The sequence below is a fragment of the Chenopodium album genome, chromosome 1, assembly GCF_948465745.1.
Source record: "Chenopodium album chromosome 1, dcCheAlbu1.1, whole genome shotgun sequence".
NCBI classification, from domain to species: Eukaryota; Viridiplantae; Streptophyta; class Magnoliopsida; order Caryophyllales; family Amaranthaceae; genus Chenopodium; species Chenopodium album.
Window position 1 is genome coordinate 52026994 of NC_137834.1, and position 26172 is coordinate 52053165.

At 38.1% G+C, this 26172-nt stretch overlaps 1 protein-coding gene, 1 non-coding gene and 1 pseudogene across 2 annotated transcripts; all 3 read left to right on the forward strand.

Annotated features, from left to right (window-relative positions):
- Positions 1-606: 606 nt before the first annotated feature.
- Positions 607-712, forward strand: LOC145566529 (small nucleolar RNA R71). The gene has a single exon (XR_014095441.1). It is a non-coding gene; the product is annotated as a small nucleolar RNA R71 (small nucleolar RNA).
- A 12067-nt stretch (positions 713-12779) lies between these two features.
- LOC145585867 (protein ENDOPLASMIC RETICULUM-ARRESTED PEN3 pseudogene) lies at positions 12780-14525 on the forward strand (annotated as a pseudogene).
- Positions 14526-20393: 5868 nt separating this feature from the next.
- On the forward strand, positions 20394-21302 carry LOC145632629 (uncharacterized). Its single transcript, XM_081684983.1, has 2 exons — positions 20394-20688; positions 20809-21302. Exons 1-2 carry the CDS (start codon positions 20394-20396, stop codon positions 21300-21302), a joined length of 789 nt encoding a protein of 262 aa, XP_081541109.1.
- Positions 21303-26172: the final 4870 nt, after the last annotated feature.

The window sequence follows — 26172 nt, forward strand, 5'->3', positions numbered from 1 at the left end:
CACCACCTTGGTTATAGTTGTCAAAATTACCTTGGTTTTGGTAATTCCTATTCCATTGATCTCTTTGATTATCAAACCTTTGCACATTATTATTTGACACATAGTTCACATGCTCACTCTCATTGTTATCAAAATCATCACCACCATTCCGGAAAAGCATGAGGGCAATTACAAGAGTCATGATCATAAGTTCCACAACAAAACAAGCAACCACTAGGCATATTATTTGAGGAGAGAAGGGGTTGAGAGTTATAAAGAGTACCTCTCCCCTTAAATTGGGAGGGAAGATTCAAAGCTTGAGAAGAAGAAGAGCTTTCCAATTTGGCCTTGATTGCGATCATTTCTTTTCCCAAGTTTGTCATTTGTGAGGATAGGTTGTTGATCGCATTTAGATGGTCTATAGAGTACACCGAAGAGCCACTCTTGCTAGTTGAATCCCTCTCACCATCTTGCCAATCTCTATAGTACTTCACCACATCCTCAATAATGTCCACCACTTATTCCCCCGTCCTATTCATAATGGGACCTCCGGCTCCCCCATCAAGGCACGATTTCCCTTGAGGACTTAGACCACCATAGAAAATTTGAATGACTTGATAGGTTGGAATTCCGTGGTGGGGACACTCCCTTTGGTACTCTTTATACCTCTCCCATGCTTCATAAAGGCTTTCATTAGGTCATTGCTTGAACCCTTGAATCAAAGCTCTAGCCTCCGCCGTTTTCTTTTGTGGGTAAAACCGGGACAAGAATTCCTTGGTGACTTCATCCCATGTTCTTAGGGAGTTTGGCTTTACCTCCTTATCCAACCACTCCAAGGCTCGGTCTATGAGAGAAAAGGGAAACAACTTTAGCAGGATGAACTCTTGAGAAACTCCGTTTACTTTGATAGTATTGCAATACTTTTCGAACACCTTGAGATGGTTAAACGGACCTTCATTCTTAGCTCCGCTATATTGTCTCCTCTCGATCAAGACGATCATAGCCGGCCTAATTTCGAAATCATTCGCCGGTGTTGTAGGTGGAGCAATTCCACTCTCAAACTTGGACGCATCGGGAGTTCCCAATTCTTTCAAAGCAACTCTTGGTTGTTCTCCCATGCTTAGTTCTTCTTCAAATCCTTCTTCTCTTGAGGAACTAAACTCCAGGGATCGACTAGCAATTGTTCTCCTTGAGAGAGTCCATTCGATTTCCGGGTCAAAAGGCACAATGGATCGATCACGAGCTTTATGCATGCAAAACTCAATGAAAATATTAGTAACACGGCTACAAATGTAGCCTTAAGAAACAAAATCTTTTTTTTATTTTTCAATTATAGTGAAATAGACTCAACAACTAAAGCTAAGCACCAATATCACTCCCCGGCACGCAACAGCGCTATTTTGATAGAGGAATAAACGTGTCGTCAATTGTCTATCCTTAGATTAAACACAATTTATAACAACCTAGACAAACCTAATACGAGTATAAGGCAAGTATAAGGTCGAACCCAAAGGAGTGAGTCGGTATTAACTTTAGCCTAAATCAAGCTACTTCGAAGATTGTAGTAAGAAAATGGTTGGTAGTATGGTAACAAAGCTAGATTGATCAAGTAATTCAAGTTTAATAACACTAGGGATGTAGGTTCCACATGCAAGTTCAATAATCATGCTAATTGATAGTTCATTCAATTTATTCAAGCATTGCAAAGGACAAACAATAGTAGCAATCAAAAGAATTCAAGACCTATCTCCTATAGGCCAATCTAGGGGTCACTATGAACGGCTAATCAAGGAAAATCACAATCAAACTCAATCAATTAAAACAATTCTCAAATTGATGGTTCATGTCATTAATAATTGCAATGCAATCTAGATTTATCTTATAGGTTGATCACTCCTAATCTAATTAATCACATGCAAAACTATGTCAACCAATTTAATTGCAACAATTCAATCAATCAATGATCATCAGCTAGCACAAATTATCAATCAAACATGCTTCCCCTTCTCCCTAGAAACTAATCTACTCACTAATCATGGTGTAATTCAAGAACAAATCACTAGAAATTGCATTGATCATCATTCTAAATCAAAATCAAGAGAAAACAATATCAACTACAATATTAAATTCAAATCCAAGGATATCAAACAATCAAACATGAATTTAAGACAAACAAGTAAAGAGATGAATTAAAAGAAGAGATTCTCATTAATATTAATGATTGAAGATGAAGAAATCCAGGCACACTTGATCTAATGTTGAAATACAAATCCAAAACCAAGAACTTCTCTCTAACTTCTCTCTCTAAAACTAAGCTAATGAAAATTATCTAAAAGATAGTTTTTAAAAAGGAATTACAAGTGTATTTATAAGCAAAGAAGGAAATCAGGATCCCCGCGCCTTCTCTAAGAAATCCCGCACCCGCGGGGAAATGGGTACGGAACCCATAACAAACTCCGCGGGCTGTCTGGGCAACACCCGCGCCCGCGGCAAAAGCCACCGTGCCCGCGGTAAAGGCGCGGCGAATCCCCTGCTCCCAAAGAGTAATCAGAGGCCCGCGGTCTCTAAAATCTGGAGCGCTCTCTCCAGTCTACCCGCGCCCACGGGGAGCCCGGAGCCAGATCGCGGAGAGTTCCTGGTCGATTTTGGATAATTTGATGCAACATATACCGCGCCCTCGGCCTTCAGGACCCGTGCCCGCGGCAACTAGGCAATGGATGATGCCCTTCCAAGCCCTCTCTGAGCCCTCTCTAAGCCGATTGATTCCTCCTTGCTTAGTCAATATAGCTCATCTTGATACCTTTGCAAAGACAACTTCTAGGTACCTACAAGAGCAAACAAAGGAATGAAATAAAAGGGAAAAAGAGCCAAATAAAAGGAAAACACTAAGAAAACACGAGAAAAACAAAGAAAGAAGGAAAAAGAGGAACTAAAGGAAAAAGGACCAATAATAAGATAAGAAAGCATGAAAAAGGGATGAAATTATCCTAAAAGACTACCCTATGAGTGCCATAAATGACACTCATCAGCTTGCCATTAGTCTTCACAACCTTTGATTTACATATTGTTCCCGAGTTGCTACAATTGTCATGATTACTTGTTGATCCCGTTCCTAGTGCTTTATTTGTTTGGTTTCTTTGTTTGTTAGTTGTTAGTGTTCTCTCTTTATCTTTGTATTTGACCTAGCTTAGGCACATAATTGAGAGCGCTTGAACATTACCGTTCCTTTGGGTTTGATCCTTGACTTGCCTCTATACTTGTATATAGGTTTGTTAAGTGTTTATAAATTTAGTTTTATCGAGGGAGTAGTTTCAACGACCTAGTTCCACCCCTGTCAGTAATGATTGCAAAAAGTAACGTGTCCACATAAATGAGGGGAATGTCCCTATTTATAGGGTCCTTAGGAAGTGTGCCCTGCCTAGGGTTTGATGACTAAGGGATTAGGGCAAGCCGTTTGCGACACTCTCAAAGTTAAGGCCTTGAAGGCCGCATTTTCAGAAAGGGCTATCTGAGTGACACGTGTCACGCATCTAGAGAGGCCATTTGGGCTCCTCCATGGGAGACACGTGTCACTCTCTCATTGGTCCACTTGGGGGTATTAAATACCCCAAATCATTTGCCCCTCACAGGTGTCACGTGGCATGCCACGTGGTGCCTGTTACAGGTGTCGGCTTCTGATAGGCTGAGGATTTTACTTTTACTGTTCGCCTGAATCTAGGGTTTTACCATGGAGCATTTACCCCCTCTATAAATAGAGGGGTTGACCTCCCTTGGATTCACACTTGCGTGAATCTTTGGGAGAATCTTTGAATTTTTTACTTTCAAAGACTTTTGACTTCTTCAGCTTCCGACACTCGGCCAGCTTCATTTGTCTGTTCCAACAGACGTCCCTAACCGGTGCCTCTTAGTACCTTCTTCTAAGGTAACCGCCTGATTTTTTCTTTACTTATTTCTTTACGTTTTTTCTTTATCAAAAATGGTTTCCCAAACGCACCCTGCACGACCTAGATTAGCGATAAGACGGTCATCGGGGATAGCTGAATCTAGAACTAGGAGTGCCGAATGCTCGTTCGAAAACTTTCCTCTAAATACATCTCCAAATCCCACAGTTTATGTGCCCCTGCAGGGCACGATGGCTAGAACAAAGCAGACGACCAGGAGATATAGGACGGATGGTTCTTGGTACCATTCGGATAGTGAGACAATTTTCTCGGATGGCTCCATTAGGGCGCCTATCTCGGAGATTAGTAAAGACCCCCCTAGCAACGTTAGCACTCCCAATGACTCATTTTTAGAGGATTGTGATGAGGAATATGGAAATCCCGGGCCGAGTGAATCGGTGCCGGATGCCGAGTTGGGGGAGGCCACTGCTGGCACCAGCCTACAGGCCCCCAGCTCTGAAGAAAATTCTGATGATGACTCTGCGTCATCATCCTGCAACAGCGCCTCCGTTGACTAGGACGAGGCGCAGTCAAACCTTAAGGCTGCCCAAGAGTCCCTCTCTGTTGAGAAGGGAGAGGGCTGGAAAGAGTCGTCTTCTTCTAGATGACATGAGCGTGCTCCTTATTACTTGCACGTCGCCGAAAGCAGGCGGAATACAATGCAAAAAAGGACCTTGGAAAATTTATTTCCGCCCATGTCATGGGACATGGGTTCTTGTTGTCCGTGCTGGATGTTGAGGACACGGTCACCTGGCCTGAGATGGCCAGCTATGGTGACCAGTGCTTCGGATGCTACGAAGCAGCCATCCAGGCAAGGCTGTGCTTCCCTCTCCATCCGGCCGTGGAAAGGATTTTGGAAGGATACTAGCTGGGTATATGGAAACTAGCCCCCAATTCTTGGGTTAATGCTCAGGGCTACATTTCCACCTGTGAGATGCTAGAGGTGGAGCCAAGCTTCGAGGCATTTGCTCAAATGCACTACCTGAGCAGGACTCCAAATGCAAGCGGGATCGGCTGGTTTACTCTTACTAGCCATACCCGTTATATGATGACCGTAGGGAAGGAGAAAAAATGGAAGGACTAAAGGTCCAATTTTTACATAATCTCTTCCCCAGATTTCCAAAAGAACAATCGATACAATTGTTGGACTCAGTATCCGCCCCTCATGGCTCGGAAGAAAGCCCTTCCGCCTGTTCCTAGGCGAGCGTAGGAGGAGATTTTTGATCGGGGCCTTTTTACTATGGTCGTCCTAACAAACAAAGAGACAGGGGTCAAGGAAGATTCCCAAAGTTATATTCCCCGATTCGAGTGGCTCTCGGACAGGACGTACTTGGCTGCCTGTGGCCTTTGTATAGAGAAGCCAAGAGGTAGCTGGCCGCTTGAATTTATAAGATATGTTACTCATATTGTTTTTATTCATTTCATTTCATACTATTATAGTTGTTTCGTGCAGACATAACAATGGCAAAGCTTCCTTCACACAAGAAGTCGTATGTCTCTGCAACCATCCACCGAGAAAACCTCAAGCGCTCGGATAAGCAGCCGCCACGCGGCACTCCTCAGCTAAAAAGTTATTCAATTTTGAAATTTTCCCAATGAATTACTTGATGTTGTAGGAACTTTGAGAGCAAAATAAAAAGAATGCAGAGATGAAGGAGTACGTCCATCGTATGGGGCCTAAGACATTTGCTGAAAAGAGACCTGAGTGGGTCGATAAGGGTTTATACCCTAAATCGCTTCTAGTGGCATCGAAGGAACCCTCTATTTCCACAATCACTACTTTTGTGAGTCGTGCTGGTGATTTCTTTTGTTCTCTCCATACGTTTGATAAGGAAACCGGAAAATGGGTCATCAAGTGTCCGGAAACCAAAAAAATGGCAGATAAGCTTGTAAGTTACCTATGAACGGTTGAATTTTAAGTCACTTTTGCATCAAAATCACTATACAAACCATTAATTGTCTTACTAACATCCTTTTTCCTTTTGCTACAGCTTGAGCACACTCAAGAGCTGGTGGAAGGCAAATTTGAACCAAGTGTGGAGAATGACCCTTTTACCATGGCTTTGGGAAGGCCATACCATCAAGGACAAGTAGTAGGTTCGGGAAGTTCATTGCTTGGATGGCAAAATTAAAGGTGATGGGTCCATAATACACGAAATCGGGTAGATCTCGAGCCAGTGTTAACTCACCGGGGGAGTTGGATGCCAAGGTGGCACGAGTTAGTAGGTGAATTTAATGCTTGGGCGAAGCAGATGAACTTACCAACTTTGTCGTTCCTCGCGAGTACACCAGTCGACTCATGTTCTCAACCAAAAGGACAAGGAGAAGGTGATAGACATGGAGGAGATGAGATACATAGTGAAGATGTGCCACCTGAGGTAAATTCAATTGGGTTATTAAAAGTTTTAAAATACTGAGTTAATTGAGATCTGAGGTGGCATGATTGATGTACTGTTGCAGGTTCCTACTCCTACACATGCGGACTCGAGGGAGCTTGATAATCCAACACCGCATGAATATCTAGAGTTATAGGTGATTTGTAACCCTCTAGATGAATTTTGTTATATTATCTATGCTGTAGTAAAGGACCTATTTAACTATCTTCTTTTTATACTTGTGTAGGAAGACACCCGATGTGCACTTCTAGTCCCGGAGCATGCAAATAGTATGGAGTTGAGTTTCGTGGCGTATGGTAGTGCCCAAGCGACGACTGATGCTACGGCGGGGCCACATCATTACTCGGTTGGGATCGAATCGGTGGGGGTTTAAAGACATCCCACTTCCCGTACCGATAGAGGAGGTTAAGATAACAAAGCTTTGGCAAGCTATAGGTAGCTTCGTTGATTGGCCACGTGCGTGGGTCAAGTTGATTAAGGAGGTAAATTATTTATTTCTCAATTTTTTTAGTGTTAAATAACCGTTAGCACTCTCTAACTTCACCTCTGAAAATAAAACCGCCGAAATAGCACGACTCCCCGGCCCCCATCTCTGATGCCAAGGCAGCGGCGGCCTCGGCTGGGGCTCCCCGCGCTCCTTCGGCCTCCAGAGCGGCTGCCCGGGCAGCTCAGGCCTCCGGACCCGCTGTCCGGGCAGCTCCGGACTCGGCAGACGCTACCGGGGCTGCTCCGGCATCGGAATCACCTGGCTGCAGTGGCTAAAGCAGCCCCGGCAGCGGCTGCCTAGGGTGCAGAATCCCCGGCACCGGCTGTCGGGGTTGCTGCAGGCTCGGTAGGCGGCTGCCAAGGCTGCTGCAGCCTTGGCAGGCGGCTGTCGGGGCTGCTCTGGCCTCGGCGCAAGCTACCTTCGCTGTTCCGGCAGCGGGTGCAGCTCCCTCGGGTGTTTCGGCCTCAGCGAAAGTTGCGTATTTTTTAAAAAAAAATATTTTGAGCCATATTTTTTTTTTTTCTGAACTCACTCGGCGGAATGGCTTTTCTCATGCCTATTTTCTTCATTTTTCAACTTATGAACTTATTCTTTCTCAAACCATGTCATAATTACATGATTATAAGTGAATGTCACTTGAAGCAAAGTTCTAAGTTTTTGGGCCCATTTCATCAAAATAAAGCCATTTTGAGCCGAAATGGCTACTCACTTGCCTATTTTCTTCATTTCTCAACTTATAAAATTATTCATTCACAAACCATCTCATAATTACATATTTATAAGTGATTGTGAGTTGAAATTACATAAAAGAAGCAAAGTTCTAAGTTTTTGGGCCCATTTCATCAAAATAAAACCATTTTGAGCCGAAATGGCTACTCACTTGCCTATTTTCTTCATTTCTCAATTTATAAACTTATTCATTCTCAAACCATCTCATAATTACATATTTATAAGTGATTGTGAGTTGAAATTACATTAAATAAGATAATTTCTAAGTTAATGGGTCCATTTCATCAAAATAAAACCATTTTAAGCCAAAATAACTTATAATATGCCTATTTTCTTCATTTCTCAACTTATAAACTTATTCTTTTTCAAACTATTTTGGATTTCGCATGGAAGAAAAACTTCAAAGAGAAAGAGGGTGGAGAAGCCTAAAAGCATTGATCAACCTAAGAAGAAGCTAAGTGAACAAAGCTCCAAGAGTGAACAAGCGTCGAAGTTGCACTCTTTGAAAGGTTCACCCATGCATGCAACCTACTTCACTAGTTGAAGACATTGTTCTTCAATCGCTCTCTGCTGACATGGTCGTGCTTGTCATTTGGTCGATCCCATGGAAGTTGCACTTCCTAAGGAAATGTTCCACTATGATGAGGATAAAGTTGCATGGATCAGCAAAGAAGATGTGAAGGAATTTCTACGTGGTGCAAAGCTTAACATTCCCCTCATTCAAACATTCATGAGGTACTTCAATGCCCACATAATCTACACTTTTTTCAATTTATTCAAATTTATGGTGATTATCCTACATGTGATTAATTATTCAATGTTCATGCACGTAGAGCACTACAGGAGCACTTAACTAAAACTGATTCTCCTTGTAAAGTTGGGTGGTTATGCCCCGAGCAGTTATCCACTACTAGAATCATAGGCAACCCCCATGACGTGTTGTACTATGTTGAGCAAAGTATTAGGGAATCAGCACGTGCGAGAGACAAGTTCATATTCGCCCCATGTTATAAAGAGTAAGTCTAACCATGTTAAATTCAATCGATTTGGCCTCATTACTAAAAAATATTAATTTGCTTGTCTATTGTGAACTTATGTAGGGAGCATTGGAGCCTCATGGTGATTTGTAATTTCAATAACACAATTTATCACCTTGATTCAGCTCGATCATCGGAGAAGTGGCTCGTGAAGTCTATATTGCAAAAGTAAATATATATAGCTACCTAGTGATAATTATTGCTAATAGTAACTAATTTAATAGTCATACGACTAATCAAATTTGAATGTACTTTATTTACTACAGTGTTATGAAGAAGCTACATTGTCGTGCTCCAAAGGGTCCAACATGGAAGTCACCGATGGTAATTTACATGATATTGTGATTATCTTCAAAATCTATGTTAGTAAATATTTGCTAATTTCCTTTGCATGTTTCACTGATGTGATTTGTTTGTCATATGCTAGTGCGCACAACAAGAACATGGACTTGATTGTGTTTTGTATGTGATGAGATTCATGCTTGACATTGTGATTCATTGTACGGACACTCAACAACTTGATGAGGTAAGTTCTAAAACTTAATGAAATGCTATATTGATGTGATTTCTAGCCTTAGACACCAAATATTACCAAACATTGACATGTTATGAGAAATAAAAAGGTCATTTGACAAAAAAGGTAGATAAATGGGCTGAATAGAAGTCATATGTAGGGGTGAACATGGTCTGGTTTGGTGCGGTTTGCGTCTAAACCAAATCAAACCGCAAAATACGGTTTGGTCAATTTTCCAAACCAAACCAAACCATGTTAGTATTGAAACCAAACCAAACCAAACCGTAATAATGCGGTTTGGTTTGCGGTTTATGATGAGACGACATTTTTTCCTAAAAAATTGTCAAATATTAATAAATTTATAATAAAGTTAAAATATAGCCCAAAGGGATTAATTTTTACTACAAAGTTTAAATAAAAATAACAACCAACTAATCAAGTGCTAAGTGCTAACACAATAAGAGCAATATGAGTTATATGACCTATTGAATTTTAAGTATTGATATTTGAGAATGAGTATAGAGTATAGTAGTATACTGACCGTATTGTCTTCTAATGATTTTTCTTTTCTTTTTTTTTTTTTTTTTTTTCAATTTTTTATAACATATAATAACTATTTTAATTTAATTAAAATGCGGTTTACTGGTTTACGGTTTGGTTTGGTTTATAATTTTCGAAAAACCAAATCAAACCGCAAACCATATTTCCCAAAAAATCGAAACCAAACCATATTTTTTCAAACCGTAAACCAAACCAAACCGCTAAAATGCGGTTTGGTCTGGTTTGGTTACGGTCCAGACCAAATTATGTACAGCCCTAGTCATATGGGCCATATTTGGGCCATTTTGTGTTAATATGCTCTTTTGATGTGATTTCTTTTCTTATACACCTATAACTAGATAATATTGACATGTTATGAGATAAATAAAGTTCATTTAATAAGAAATGTAGGAAATGGGCAAAGTAAAGTCATATAGGCCATATCCGAGCCATTTTGAGTAAAAAGCGTCTTAAACCTTAATAAAATGCTCTTTTGATTCAATTTTAGGGCTTAGACACATAAAACTAGGTGTCATTGACATGTTATGAGAAAGAAATAGTTCATTTGATAAGAAATGTAGGAAATGGGCTAAATAGAAGTCATATAGGTCATATTTGATAAAATACATATTGTTTTGCCTAATTAATTAATTCTAACATAATTTTTTTGTATTTCAAGTTTTGCAAGGTCCAAAAGGATGGTCCGTTGACAATCAAGGAGCTTAATAAAGTTCGTGATATGTTGGCGTCTTTTATCACCTTCAACATGTAAATGACATTTTAATTGTAAATTTATGTTAACTTTGGAACTATATTATTATTCATTATTTACTTACTATCATTTGTATATATATATATAACACTTTTTTTTTTATTGTATTGAGTTTGGGAATATTTATATCTATATATATATATGAATTCTTGTTTTTAATATTATTTGTATCTTATTATAATATTTCATAATATTATTATTATTAGTAATTATAATAATAATATTATTAATTATTTTATTTAATATTATTGCTGGAATTATAGGTTATTTTTATTGCTGGAAACAGGGTTTTTTTTTTTAATATTATTGCACGAAAAATGGGAAAAACAAATATTGAGTCAAAAGGCACCAGTTAACCGGTGCCAAAACTAGCTGCCGCAAAAAAAAAAAAACGCGGGAGTTTATTTTAGGCACCGGTTAACCGGTGGCCAAAATAATAAAAGGCACCGGTTAACCGGTGCCAAAACAGGTTTAGGGCACCGGTTTTGAACCGGTGCCAAAAAGTGGGGTAATAGGCACCCCCCACATAGAAAGCGGTTCAAACCGGTGCCTTAGACTGGGTTTGAACCGCTGCCTATTGCTCCTTTTTTACTAGTGACACTTGCTTGTTGAGCTACGGACCTGGGATTTCAGCAAGAAAGGAGGTTAACATAGGGTTGTCTGGAGGGAATGACGGGGCCCTCAGATCTGCTGATGTGTTACTTTATTCATGGAATCGTGGTTGTGATGTATGTGTCGACTTCACAAGGTCTTCTCCTTTGACACATACAGGGCTATTTGACTTTTTTCCTGGACAGGTTATGGCTGATGCGGCTCATCGGAAGCGGGTTAAGTATGAAGCACTTTGTCGGGCAATTGGTTATGGTTTCATTGCCTTCTTCTTTTCTTCGCTTGGGGAATTACAGGAGGCTATTGCGTTGATGAAGCAGATTCAGAGGTTCTTGACGACGAAAGACATTGGGGCTCGTGCTGCAGCTCATATCTTCACTAGGTTAGGCTTTGCTATAGCTAGAGAAGTGGGCGCCCATATTGTATCTCGGCTTCCCACTAATTTTTTTGTAGGTTGTATTACTTTATCTATTTTTGAGATATAATAATAATAATAATAATAATAATAATAATAATAATAATAATAATAATAATAATAATAATAATAATAATAAATTTTTATGTTTCTTCAAAATAATAATAATAATAATAATTATTATTATTATTATTATTACTATTATTTTAAACACATCAATTATTATCATTAATAAAATATTCATTATTATCAATAAACCTATACTAAAGGCAAAACCGGGAATGACACTTGTCATTTCCTGGTAAAAAATTTTCCCGCCTTTTTTTTTTTTTTTTTTTTTTTTTTGCAATATTTTAATGACATTCATTTTATAACCTACAATAATAGTTATTTCCATTTTAACAACATATTTAATCCCATTATACTCAATTTTTTGTACATATATTTTATATACTAGGAAACTTTTAGTTACATAAATACTAAGATAGATTAAAAATAAGGTATTATAATATATTATTTTCCAAGATTATTATAATATTATCAATATCAATTTTTTTTCTCAAGCTTTCATCATTTGACAATAAAATTTATTTTAATTAAAAAATATCATTTGCATTGGTAGCATACTTTATATAAATTATATAACGTTTATAAGAACGAAATCATTCTATTATAATATACATAACATATATTGGAAAATTTAATCTAATTACTCTAATATTTATATGATTATTACAAAAAAAAAAAAAAAAAAAAAAAAAAAAAAAAAAAAAAACTCCTACTACTCACTAAAAATATATTTTAAAAAATTGATTACGAAATATTGATTATTCTAAAGTAAAATTAAATCAAATAAATTTTCATATTTCGGTGAAAATGTGTCAATAATTTAAGGATAGATGTATATTAATACGCAAATGGGTACAAATTTAAGCTAATATTTTAATTTTATTATATAAAACCTTATAGCTTCTAAATTTTTATTATTATATTTTTTTTTATACAAACCAATTCAATAACGTTTACATATTTCAGTATTTGGTATTGGTATAAACTAAAATTCAAGTTATTTTGTTGCAAATAATTTTTTTAGATAAATTAATGTTGAATTTATACCATTATTTGTAATTTATTTGTCGTAGAATTTAATTATGATCGTGCATGGCACGGAACTTAACCAAGTTATTGCTAAATATTAATTATTATTTAAAAGCAGAGCAGAATAAATTTATTTTAAGATAGTAAGAGCAAATTTGATTAGAGCAGTGCAGAAAAGCTCTAAAAAAACGAGGCCCAAATGTTCATTTTGAAATGAGGGATCATAAATATGTACCTTAGTCTCAAAACTAGCCTTCAAACAACTGCTCCATAGTCCATATCTGAATTTTTATCAAATTTGAAAATAGATTATCCACAAAAACTTAACAATGAAAACCGAAGATGCTACTATGTATTGTCCTGAATCCAACCAAAAGGAACGAATTAAGCTCAACATCGGTGGCAAACTCTTCGAAACCACCGTCTCAACCGCCGCCCCTTCCTCCTTCCTCGACTCTCTCTCCTCCTCCACTCACCCACCACCCTTCATCGACCGCGACCCCGAAATTTTCTCATCCCTTCTCTCTCTCCTGCGCACTCACCGCCTTCCCTCCACCACACTCCGTCACTTCTCCCTCCACCAACTCCTCAACGAGTCCCACTTCTACGGCCTCAACTCTTCCTTACTCTCTTCTCTCTCTCCTCCCTCTCTCTCCCCCTTCGACGCATCCTTTGTCTCCTCTCTCTCTCCTCCTTCTTCCCCTATCGTCTCTGCCTTCTCCGCCTCTGCCCATTCTTCTCTTCTTTTAGCTCATTCTGGGCAGATCTCTTACTACGATGGTCCAACTCTTTCTCTCTCATCCACGCTTCGTACCCATCTCCATGATATATCTTCCATCGTTTCTATCTCTCCTGAGATATCGGTTGTTGGATCAAATTCTTTTTCTGGTCTACATTTGTATACTAGAGAAAATCATGCCGGGTCGCTGTATTGGATGGATGATTCAGATACAAGGGTTCATAAATCCCGAGTCACTTCCATCGCTGACTTGGGGATGGCGGTGTTTGCTGCTGCGTTTGAGTGTAGACATGGGGAGAATGCGGTACTGATTGTCGATAAATCGACTCTAAAAGTTGTGGCGGAGATTGGGAGGCAGTCCGGTAACTCTGCCAAATCCACCGCTATTAAAAGGTTAAGGTGGGTTCCAGAAGTGGGGTTGCTGGTGGGAAGTGCGGTTAATTGGGGGGCGTTTGGGTATTCCGGTTATGTGCGGGTATGGGATCCTAGGTCTGGAGAGATGGTATGGGAGACGAATGAGCCAGGTGGGGTGGTTAGGAGTAGTAGGTTGGATGATACGATGGCGGATATTGATGTTGATCCAGAAGAGCTATTTTTGGCTAAGGTGGGTTCGAAGACGGGGGACTTGAGTGTGGCTGATTTGAGGAAATTAGGTTCTGACCCATGGGTGTATTTGGAGGATCGGAACCCAGGATTGAGTAGAGATTGGAATGCCGGGGGAAGTGTGGTGGTGCATTGTTACAAGGGAAATGTGTTTGTTGGGAGAGGCGGGGGATTGGAAGCTTGGTCGAGGGTGGCAGACCGAGCAGTTGTAGGTGACGGAGGAAGAGGCGAGAGAGAATGGGGTGTGTATAGGAGGAATTATGTAGATAAGGTGGAGGACTTAAAGCGGGGAATAATAAGTAAGATTGAAGGAGGTGGGAATAGGCTCTTTGTTAGAAGGGAAAATGTAGGAGGTATTGAAGTTTGGGAGACTTCTTGTTCATCTGGGGTTAAGACGGCTGTATGATCTTGAAATTGGAAAGGCATTGTGGCTTTGTGCTGATGGATGACTCTGGCTGCCACACCCAATGACGTATGGATTGTTGATTTTGACAACATTATACTTTGAGGTTTACAACATTTTCCTCAACTCAAAGGTTATTAATTACTGAGTATTGTTGATCTGTTCTGGTTGCGTTTCCTTTGGTTTGATTTGTTGTTTTAGCCTTGTCAGTAATTAAGGAAGAAACAGTTCTGTATGGGTTGGTGAAAAAATAAAAATAAAAATTGGACTGTTAACAATATTGAGAATGTTACAATTAGGGAAAAAAATTGTGCTTTGTCATTGATGAATATGTGTGTCATCTGAAAGACTGAAACTAAATGGTTTTTGTCTATAACGAACTGCCAATTATGTTCAATGCGGGGCGCTTATCACATGCATTGCCATGTATCCTGTTGTTTCCTACAGTATCATACTTTAAGGTTTAATTTCAATGCGTGATCTGTAACATGGTCTTTGAACTTTGATGTATTATCCAAGCCCTCCAGTGAAGTATTTGAAAAACACAAGTTCTTGAAATTATGATCCGATCATCGAATTGATATTTCACCTCGAAAATTCACTCTTGAATCTATGATTCAAATAGGATTCGCACAAGCCCCTTCCCTAAGAGCACTCTCACCAATGGGGAGAAAAATGCCCATGGGTAATTTTTGGGTTTTAATAAAAAAAAATAACTCCCCATCAATGGTCAAAATTAGAAATGCCCATGGGCAAATCAGTTTTTGATCAAAGTTTGGGCAAAATTAAAAAACTGACCAAGAAGAAGTGGGCCCCACGTGCAAGCTGCAAAAATAATTTTTTTTTGCTAAGCACACCTCAAAACGCAGCGTTTTGAGGAAGCTTATGCTTTGCTTCACCTCAAAACGCTGCGTTTTGAGGGTTCAAAAAGCAAAAAAAATTACTTTTGGCAGCCCTGACAGGCGCGTCAGCACGCCCAATCAGGCGCTGCCATGCGTCCTGTCAGGTTAGTTGGACCAATCAGGTAATTGCTGATAATTGCAACGGTAACAATTTTGTAACGGGTATTTTGTGCTTATAAAATTAAAAAAAAAAAAAAAATATACCAACGGCTAGAAAAAAAAATTCTCTACAAATAGAGACCCATTTTGCCTATATTTTCATATTTTCAAAATTCACATAAATTTGTTGTATTTACATTTTCTCTCAATTTCTCCCTCATAATTAGTCATCCTTTTAATATTAGTATTATTATTATTATTATTATTATTATTATTATTATTATTATTAAAATAAATATTATTATTATTATTACAATAAATATTATTATTATTATTATTATTGGAAGTATAATTATTATTGTTATTATTTTAGCTTATTAATATTATTATTGTTGTTCGTTATTATTGTTGTTATTAATATTATTATTATTATTATTATTATTATTATTGTTTTTATAATAGTTATTATTATTATTGTTATTATTGTGTTAGTTTTTGAAATTAATCAAAAAAAAAAAAATATGGATCCCAATAACCCCTTTTACTCAATACTTTCTCAAAATTGTAATGATTTTGATGAGAATTTCATGAATCAACCTCAATTCCAACTTTTCCTACAAAGATTGAGCAACACCTCTCTGCAAAATCCTCCACAACAACAAATACCTCCACAACTTGAAATACATCCACAAATTCCAACTGAAAACACTGATTACGAGCAATCACCTCCTGTCTACCAAGGAAGTAACTCTCAGTACGATGATAGCCAAGAAGAAAATGTGCCTGAGACACCTCAATACCCTCCGTCGACTCAAAGAATGCGGGTGGGTTCCAACCAACAACTCGCTAAAGCTAGTCGTATTTGGTCAGTCGCAGAAGATGAAGCTCTTATTGGGCTATATTTAAAATACAGTGGAAATGCGATAGTGGGTACGGGCATGAAAGCAGCTGAACTTTGGCGACAAATATCTGCGGCGTACTACATGGTTCAAGCTAAGAAGCCAGAAATACTACCACCCAGAAATGCGAAGAGTTTGGAGAACCGTTGGAGAAGGATGGCGGCAGATGTACTGTTATGGACAAGTTGTTATGATGAAGCGGGTCCGTTAACTGGAAGTGGATTCAACGAAGTTGATCGAATTCAAAAGGCCTCGAAGTTGTTCCATATATCAGCCAAACCACCACACAATTTTGTTTTTCCCCACGCTTGGGAAATGATAAAAAATGACCCAAAGTGGAGGCCGAAACTCAGATGGGCATTGTCACTAAAGGAACGACAGGATTGTCAACTGCGTCCGGAAGGGGACACCGAGGATAGCAGTGGAAGTGGAAAGAGATCGAGAACTAACAGTGAAGCTGAAGGAGATATTCCCGTTGCTGGGTTTTCATCCGGAGGTATACCCAGACCCGACGGGGTAAAAAAAGCAAAGGCTAAGCGTAAGGGAAAAGCTATTGCTCATGATAGTGCAATTTTAAGTATTGGTGAACAGATACAGGCTTGTACTGAAGTAAGAAGCTTTGAGGCAAATTTACGGCAGCAAAGGTTGGAGCTTGAAAGGGAAAAGGAAAAGAGGAAAAACAAACAGGTCGAATTACAAGAGAAGAAGATGAAATTTGATATGTTGCAAGCAATTATGTCCAAAACGACGCCACTTACACCAACTGAAGAAGCGTGGAAGGAGGAACTAATTCAAGAAGTGTATGGTGGAAAGTAGAGTAGTTTATTATGCATTATGATTTCAAGTATTCCCTTTATTTTATGTTGCAATGAATTAATTTTTATTATTAATTATGTTCCAAAAATTTATCAAATTATATTACATTTTCATATATTTTGTTCATTTATGAGTGAAGTCCAATTTTAGTTTTTGTTTTATACAACCACTGAGTAGTCAAGTCCAATTGTAGTTTTTGTTTTATACAACCATTGAGTAGTCAAGTCCAATTGCAGTTTTTGTTTTATACAACCATTGAATAGTCAAGTCCAATTGCAGTTTTTGTTTTATACAACCATTGAATAGTCAAGTCCAATTGCAGTTTTTGTTTTATACAACCATTGAGTAGTCATTTCATACATAACTTCAACCGTATTAAGAATTGAGTAGTCATGTATTTTGTTTTTACTATACATTGAGTAGTCAGTTCACACTCAGTTGAAGGACATGCACTGATAACATTTCCTATTTAAAGGTGTGAAATCCATAAATTGATCCACAACACCAAAACATTCAAAAACCAAACACAAAAAATGTTTTCCATAAGCTCAACCTCAAGCTCAAATTCTTCTGATTCAGATCAATATGCGGAATTTGATAATCTAGTTGACGAATTTGTCACAAATCACTTACCTAACATAATGCTTCCTCAACCACCTCCATCCGAGACCGAAATTGTAAATGAAGATGAAACAGTCCCGCAGCATAGGGGAGATAGAGAAAGGGAGAAAGGGCATTTGCAATTGTACAATGATTACTTTGCAATAAATCCTGTGTATTCCAAAAATCAGTTTCGTCGTCGATTTCGAATGCACAAACCTTTATTCTGTCGGATTATGAATAAAGTGGTTGAGGGCGATCCGTTCTTCCAGCAGCGTAGGAATGCAGCTGGTAGGCTTGGCTTATCACCTCTGCAGAAATGCACCGCTGCAATAAGAATGTTAGCGTACGGTGTTGCTCCGGATGCCGTAGATGAATACATACGCATGGGTCAAACAACATCTAGAAAATCAATGCAACATTTTACTCAAGGGGTGATCAAGCATTTTGAGGCCGAGTACTTAAGAAGTCCAACAGATGAAGATTTAAGGAGAATCCTTCACCAAAATGAAATGCGTGGATTCCCGGGCATGATCGGTAGCATCGACTGCATGCACTGGGAGTGGAAGAACTGCCCTATGGCTTGGAAAGCACAATACGCAGGTCGTAGCAAGAATGCAACCCTTATCCTCGAAGCTGTTGCGGATCAAGATTTATGGATTTGGCATGCATTTTTTGGAATACCCGGCTCTTGTAATGATCTGAACGTCCTATACCGCTCTCCGGTGTTTGACGATGTTTTGAAAGGTCGGGCACCACCAATTAGTTTTATGGTAAACGGCCATGAGTACAACATGGGATACTACTTAACAGATGGTATATATCCGAACTGGGCAACATTTATACAAGGTATCACATATCCTCAACTCCAAAAGGACAAGTTATTTGCAGATAAACAAGCTGCAGCTCGGAAAGACGTTGAACGTGCGTTTGGAGTTCTACAGGCTAGGTTTGCCATATTACGACAACCTTCACTTGCTTTCGACGAAGACATTTTGAGCGACATAATGAAAGCTTGTATCATTATGCACAACATGATTGTCGAGGATGAACGACACAATTACACTCGTGCCGAAGTTTTGAGAAGGTATTACGAAGAAGATCGCCCTCAGCTTCATAGAGCAAGGTCCGGTCCGAGTACAAGTGCCACAGTGAATAACAACGAGCCTTTCGAATTTGACGTTGGCCGACCACCAAACGTTGATTTTGACGCGTATATTCAAAGAAGAATTACCCTGCGTGATAGCCAAACCCATTTTTCTTTGAAAGATGATTTAGTTGAGCATATTTGGCAAAAATACGGTCGTAATGAATAAATAGTTTTGTAATCGTAAATTTATTTGGTTTGTATGATTGGTGTACGATCATTATGTTCCAATGTTGTAATCGTTAATGTTGTACTAATGAAAAATGAAATTTCACATAAAATAATGACACAAATAATTAATATTGTACTCATAAATAATTTAATCAATAAAAAAATTTAGTTAAGAATAAATATTATTATTTTATTAAAAAATACATTTTGCAAAAATTAATATTAAAAATAATTAATATTGTACTATTCATAAATAATTTAATCAATACAAAATTTTGTTAACAATAAAATTAAGAAATACTAAATTACAAATTTAATGATGTGTAGGAGAGATAAATATTGGTGGGGTATAGGGTTAAAAATAGGAGAGAGAATGGTGGGGATTATAATTTATGACCATTGGTGTAGAATAAAAATGACCAAGAAAATGCCCATGGGGAGGAGGAGTGAGAAAGTGGTTAGAGAGAGATTGGGCAACCAAAAAAATGCCCACTAGTGGCAATGCTCTAAGGCCCTAACCTTAGCCTCCTAGTAATAGCCTAGTCTTATTAGTTATAACTCGTCTTATTAGTTATAACCTTGTCTTGCAGGCATCCTATTTAGGGCCTGTTCTCAGCTGAGTTCAGTCAATGAGAACATGTTATTTTACGAAACTATCTTAGATTTGATCCAAAATTAATTAACTCTACAAACTTAAGAACTCGTAATTAACTAACCCTTTCAAATAAGAGAGTCTATTGCGTGCGGACGTCCGCATAAAATAATTCATGCGAGCAGGCTACAAAACAGGAGCCCAAAATGGATGTGGGTTTTAAGCCTGGTATTAATGGGTTTTAAGCGGGTTTCACGCGTCCGGATGGGTCAATTTTGAAAAAGAAGCTTAGAATAAGTTTATGCAAAATACTCTGTAAGAACAAGATCGAGAAATTTCGAAATTTTGGAGTTAAGTGCACACTAAGGTACTCAACTTTAGTAAAAGTTGCAATTAGAGTACCCTAGTTGCAAAAGTTGCAAAAAGGTACTAAAAAGTTACACCGTTCAAGTTGACGAGACAGCCCAAGTGAATATGATGAGGATGATTGTGGTTATCTAGTTGCTCCTGAACTACATAAACACAAACAAACCAAGAAGAATAGGCTATTGGAGGAAGGTGACAATATTAGATAGTCAAAGTTTTACATTGGCCAACCATTTGAGAATGCCAAAGCTTTTAGAAAGGCCATTATTAACTACTCCATACAAGTGGGTAGAGACATCCCATTTACAAGAAATGACAACAATAGGGCGGGTGCAGTGTATTCTAATAAAGATAAAGGGTGTCCTTGGAGGATTTGGGCTTCGTGGGAGAGAGGTAAAAGGACCTTTATGGTCAAGACGCACAATCCTGAGCATACTTGTAGGAGATCATCCAAGGTGAAGAAGATGACATTTGGATGAATTGCATCAAACTACCAAACTAAGTTCAAAGTTAATCCATACATTAAGCTGAATGATATTATGGAGACTGTGTGGCTAGAGTGGGGTGTGAGAGTAAGTAAATTTTTGGCTTACAGACCAAGGAAGAAAGGACAAGCTTTGATTGTTGGTGAATACAAAGAACAATATGCATTACTTCCAAGATATGCAGCTGAGATACTCAAAAGTAATAGAAACAACATTGTCAAAATACAGATGGATGGTAATATGTTCAAGAGGATTTATTTTTGCTTTGAGGCTCTAAGGAAAGGGTTTTTGGCAAGTTGTAGACCATTCATCTCACTTGATGGCTGCTTCCTTAAGGGTCCATTCGGAGGTCAATTGTTAGTGTCAGTGGGTAGAGATGAGATCAATCAAATGTTCCCAATTGCTTAGGTAGTGGTTAAGGTGGAATGCACTAATAGTTGGAGATGGTTCTTGTCTTTGTTGGCATTAGATTTAGGGTGTATCCAAGGGGCAGGATACACATTCATGAGTGACCAGCAAAAGGGCTTGTTAGCAGCAGTTGCCGATGTATTTCCCGAATCTGATACTAGAGTGTGTGCAAGGCATGTCTACAACAACTTTAGGACTTTGTTTGGTGGTGGAATTGAGTTCAGAAAAAAGTTTTGGGTTATTGCTAAATGCACTACTGAGAATGAATTCAAAGTACTATTTGTGGTTATGAGGGGCATATCTAATGCAACAGCAGATGACCTAATGAACAGAAATTACAGGAAGTGGTGTAGGGCATTCTACACCTCAATGTCAAGTTGTGATAGTGTTGACAATAACATGAGTGAGGTGTTTAATGCTTACATCCTAGGAAGTAGACACAAGCCAATTATCACCATGCTTGAAGACATAAGAGAGGGCTTGATGGAGAGATTACACAAAAAAAGATATGAGATTGGAAAGAAAGAGTTGCTATTGTGTCCAAGGAAACAATAACAAGTAGAAAAACACAAAATTTGGGAGAGAGGGTGGAATGCATATTGGGATGGTGGGTTTTGCTTTGGTGTTAAGGAAGGAGCCACTCAAACTAAGTATGTTGTGAATCTAACTGAGAAGACTTACAGTTGTAATGGTTGGCAAGTTAGTGGAATTCCTTGCAAGCATGTTGTGGTAGCAATATGGAACAAAGTGGATGAGCCAGAACAATATGTGAGTGATTATTTCAGAAAGGGCACATACATGAAGGCTTATTCATACCTATTGGAGCCTTTGAATGGACCACAAGAGTGGCCAAATGCTGAGACATTGGTTTCTGCCCCCCCCCCCCATTGAAGAAGGTTTAACATAGGCCTCACACAAAATGGAAGTTACAAGTAGGTGAGGTAACAAAGTCTGGTAAACAGAAAAAAGGTGGGCATTTTTATGACTTGTAGCACCCGTGGAATTCAAGGACACAACAAGAAAGGCTGCAAAAATGTCCCTTATGAAAACAGAAACAACAACAATGGGCCATCCAACAACAATGAACAGATTAGTTCAAGGAGTATACCAATGCACAATAAGGGTGTGGGAGTATACACATATCCTAGTGGATATCAGAGGATTGCAACTGTAAGTGCCCACTACATTATTCATTAATTTTGCTTAACTTGTAACAATCTAACTATATTTATTGTTTATTTTGTGTAGCCTGTAAGATCAATAACACAACCTGCATTCAAATTGAACCATCTTAGGCCATCAACAGTCTACTCAAACTTTGAAGGAGAGCAAAGTGTGTATTTATTTAGCCAAGAGTACCACTGGTCACAGACCGAAATGGGATCACAACACTCACAATTCATCACTACACAAGGCCTATAAGACTTAGCAATGGCTAAAAGAAATCATAATAGGGGAAAGTAAAAGTAAGTTTACTCTCATGTTGAAAATTCTTTTTTTATTGCAATAGTTTAATGTAGAAACATGTACGACAATTAGTACCTTGTAGTACATACACTAGTAGAAAAATGTACATTTGCGTCGCCATATTTGCGTCACTCATTCTAAAGAACGAAGCAAGTGTTTATTTTTACCATCCTGTAAAGTTATTTGCGTCGCATATTATTCAAGAAGCGAAGCACAAGTCAAGTGTATTTCAACTTTCTATCATTTGCGTCGCTCTTATTTATTGAAGCGACGCATATAATAATCTTATTTGCGTCACTCATTTGTTAACAAGCGACGCAAATAAGTGAGTGAGTAAATTGCGTCACTCTTTTACTAAATGAGCGACGCATATGACAAATTTACAGCATTATAGATTTTGTTATTTGCGTCGCATTTTTATAATTAAGTGACGCAAATAACTCTTTTGCCTTTAGGTTATTTTACGCTTTTTTGACTTTAGCTTTTCACGCCTACATTTCAGTAAACAAAAAGAAAAAAAAAACAAGAGTTGCTTCAATTCCAATGAATTTCTACAGCAAAACACCCACAAATTCGACCCTTAAATCCAACAAATTCGGGCAAAAAACTGCGATTCCCCAGCAAATTCAACATCCAAAATCGCAATCAAATTGAAGACCCATAATCGCAACAAATCCGAGCAATTTCGAGCAAAAATTTAGACCAAAAACCCTAAAAAGTTCGAACCCTTAAACCCAGGAAAATTGTTTGTTTCCGACCAAAAATCCCCCATTTCGAGCAAAAAATCTACTCAAAACCATACGAATTCGAACCCTAGAAACCCAAAAAAATTCAATTAAAAATCCTGGCGAAAATATTCGAGCAATGACTAAAATTTTCGAGTGGAAAAATCGATTAATTTCGCCCTAAAAAACCCGAGGAAGTTCTAGCAAATTACAGCAACAATAATTGAAGTTCGATTTCGGCTCGACATTGTTGAATTTGTGAAGTCAATTTCACCTAAGGTAAGATTGCTTCTATTTATGTTCAATCTTTTCATGGTAGATAGAATGTAGCATTTAACTTGAATAATGACTTAGTTTAATTTCAGGTTTAGTGTTAGTTCATTAATTAGAAAATATATGGCAGATTTAGTTGAATATATATAATTTCAGTCATTGAATTTTCATTGAGGCTCATCTCAATTCAAAGCTTTAATATATTCACCTGAATGTTTTCAGCTAGTACATTTAGTCCGTAGATTTTTACAGCTGCTGGTTTGCAATATACTACTGGTTTCAAATATATAACTGGTTTGCAGCTGCATCTTTGAGCTGCTGGTTTGCATCTTTGAGCTGCTGGTTTTTACAGCATTTAACTTTGACGGCAATAAAACATTAGCTTTGCAGCTGTTATAAGGTTGTTAATTCATTGGACTTTGATGGCAATATAACTTTGATGGCAATAAAGACATGGATTAGTATAAGATCTAAATACCTGCGGATGGCTTAACACTCGTTTCAGGTCTTCAAGTTTTACACCATGATTGGCTAATAAGCAATGCCGAATAACAACTTTTATTTCACATGGCAGATTAAGTTGAATCAACTATGTTGGTTTATAATTTTTTATGGCAGATTCTTAATTACGCGGAAGTGAATTCCACAAGTTGCTCGAGGTTCTGGTTGTGGACAAACGATTAAGGTGGTAGTACGCATACGAGATTGTCTTCACTTGTGGTATATATATCTGAACCATTCTTTGCAATATTAACTTATTTGTTCTGGTTGGTATAATGATTGTGAATTGTATGAGATTTTTAATTGTGATATAATTAATTGGAATTGCAATAATACTTGAATCATTGGCTTGGATACCCGTTCAGGGCTTACTCATTAGGAGTAAGTCTTGAATAGTCCCCGGTTTGGGACTGTTCTTGAATGTTCTATCTCATTTAGGTGATAACTACTTGAACTGTTTTTGGGTCTAAGAAGATAATGGCTCACTATTTCCTGATTGTTCTCTGGGTACATATGTAGATAGCCGATTATCTACATTGTGTGCTTGGAGAACTATAGGGAAATGCTGCCGGATTTTCTTTAGAACCAAACTTTACAAGTAGTTATTAGTGAGATAGGACATTCAAGAATGGGTTAGGTTGGAGTGATAAGGACCTTATTGGATCATGTCGTTGCATTTACATGAGATAAACTTTGAATGAAAATGTTTGATGCCTTATATTCTTGTTTATGGTTAAGGAGCTATATATGTTAGAAAATATACACATTATCTTAAAATTAATTTTGTTATTCAGTGGTTGAAAATGGATCGAAGTTGGATGTATGGTAAACGAAATTGTACAAGTTTTTTACGAGGAATTGAAGAGTTTAGCACTGTTGCCTTAAAACACCAAACAGAGTATAAATAAAATATTATTCTTTGTCCTTGTTGTGACTGTAATAATTCGAGGGGATATCGTGATATAGTTGATATTAAAGATCATCTAATTCGTCGTGGGTTTAAAGAAAACTACACAAGGTGGACATGGCATGGTGAGAGCATATATATTGAGGCAAGTTCTAGTTATTGTCCAAGGGAAGATGAGAATCATTGTGATGATGATAATGAACACCATGGTGAGGATATCGATACAGCTGATATTGGTGTTGAAAGTGAGAGTGAAGTGGAAAAGGACAGGATAGATGAAATGATGCATGATGTTGAAGACCATTTCACAGAGTGTCCCCAGACATATGATAGTATTTTCAGAGCTGCAGAAACCCCGTTATATCCTGGTTGTACAAAGTTCACTAAACTTGGTGCTATTATGAATTTATTCAACTTAAAGGCGAGCAATTGTTGGACCGACAAGGGTATTCCGCAGTTGTTAGAAGCCTTAGTAGAAATGTTTCCCGCAGGGAATGAACTTCCAAACTCCACCTATGAGGCCAAGAAACTTATGTGCCCCTTGGGTATGGAGTATGAGAAGATACATGCTTGTCCCAATGACTGTGTGTTGTATCGAAATGAGTATGCTGATTTGCATGAGTGTCCAAGGTGTGGAGTTTCTCGTTACAAGATGAATGATACTGGTGAGTTGTGTAAGAAAGGGTCTTCGGCTAAGGTATTATGGTATCTTCCAATTATACCGAGATTTAGGAGACTCTTCTCGGATGAAAAAACTGCAAAATTATTGAGGTGGCATGCTGATGGGAGGAAGAAAGATGGGTTAATGAGGCATCCTGCTGATTCCCCGCAATGGAGGAACATTGATCGAAAGTTCAAGGACTTTGGTGAAGAAGATCGAAATCTTAGGCTTGGTCTTAGTACAGATGGAATGAACCCATTTGGGACACTAAGTACCCAATATAGCACTTGGTCGGTTCTTCTAACTATCTACAATTTGCCTCCTTGGTTATGCATGAAGTCCAGATACATTATGTTGTCCCTTCTAATATCTGGGCCTAAACAACCTGGAAATGACATTGATGTGTATCTAGGGCCTCTCATTGAATATTTGAAATTATTGTGGAATGAAGGTGTCTAAATGTTTGATGCATATAGTAAAACCAATTTCACTTTACGTGCCATGATTTTTTGTACGATAAATGACTTCTCGGCTTATGGGAATTTGTCGAGGTACACTGTGAAGGGAACAACTCCTTGCCCCATTTGTGAAGATGATTTGGAGGCATTACGCCTAGACAATTGTGGCAAGCATGTATACATGGATAATCGCAGACATCTTCCTGAAGAGCACCCTTTTCGATTCAATAAGGATGCTTTTAATGGAAGAGTGGAGTTGAGAGAAGCTCGTGGCCCTTTACGTGCAAGTGAGGTTTATCAGCGGGTCAAAGACATTGAGAATGAGTTTGGTAAGCCTTACAAAAGCAAATCAACTGGGGGTTACAAGAAGAAGTCTGAGCTATGGTCTCTTCCATATTAGAGACATTTGGAAGTTAGACATTGTCTAGATGTA

What these genes read in the sequence shown, in the direction of transcription:
- LOC145632629 (XM_081684983.1), top strand. Translation starts at nt 20,394, where the DNA reads ATGGAGACTGTGTGGCTAGAGTGGGGTGTGAGAGTAAGTAAATTTTTG. An exon ending in CCTTAAGGGTCCATTCGGAG is followed by an intron (nt 20,689 to 20,808) that starts GTCAATTGTTAG and finishes TGTTGGCATTAG; the next exon opens with ATTTAGGGTGTATCCAAGGG.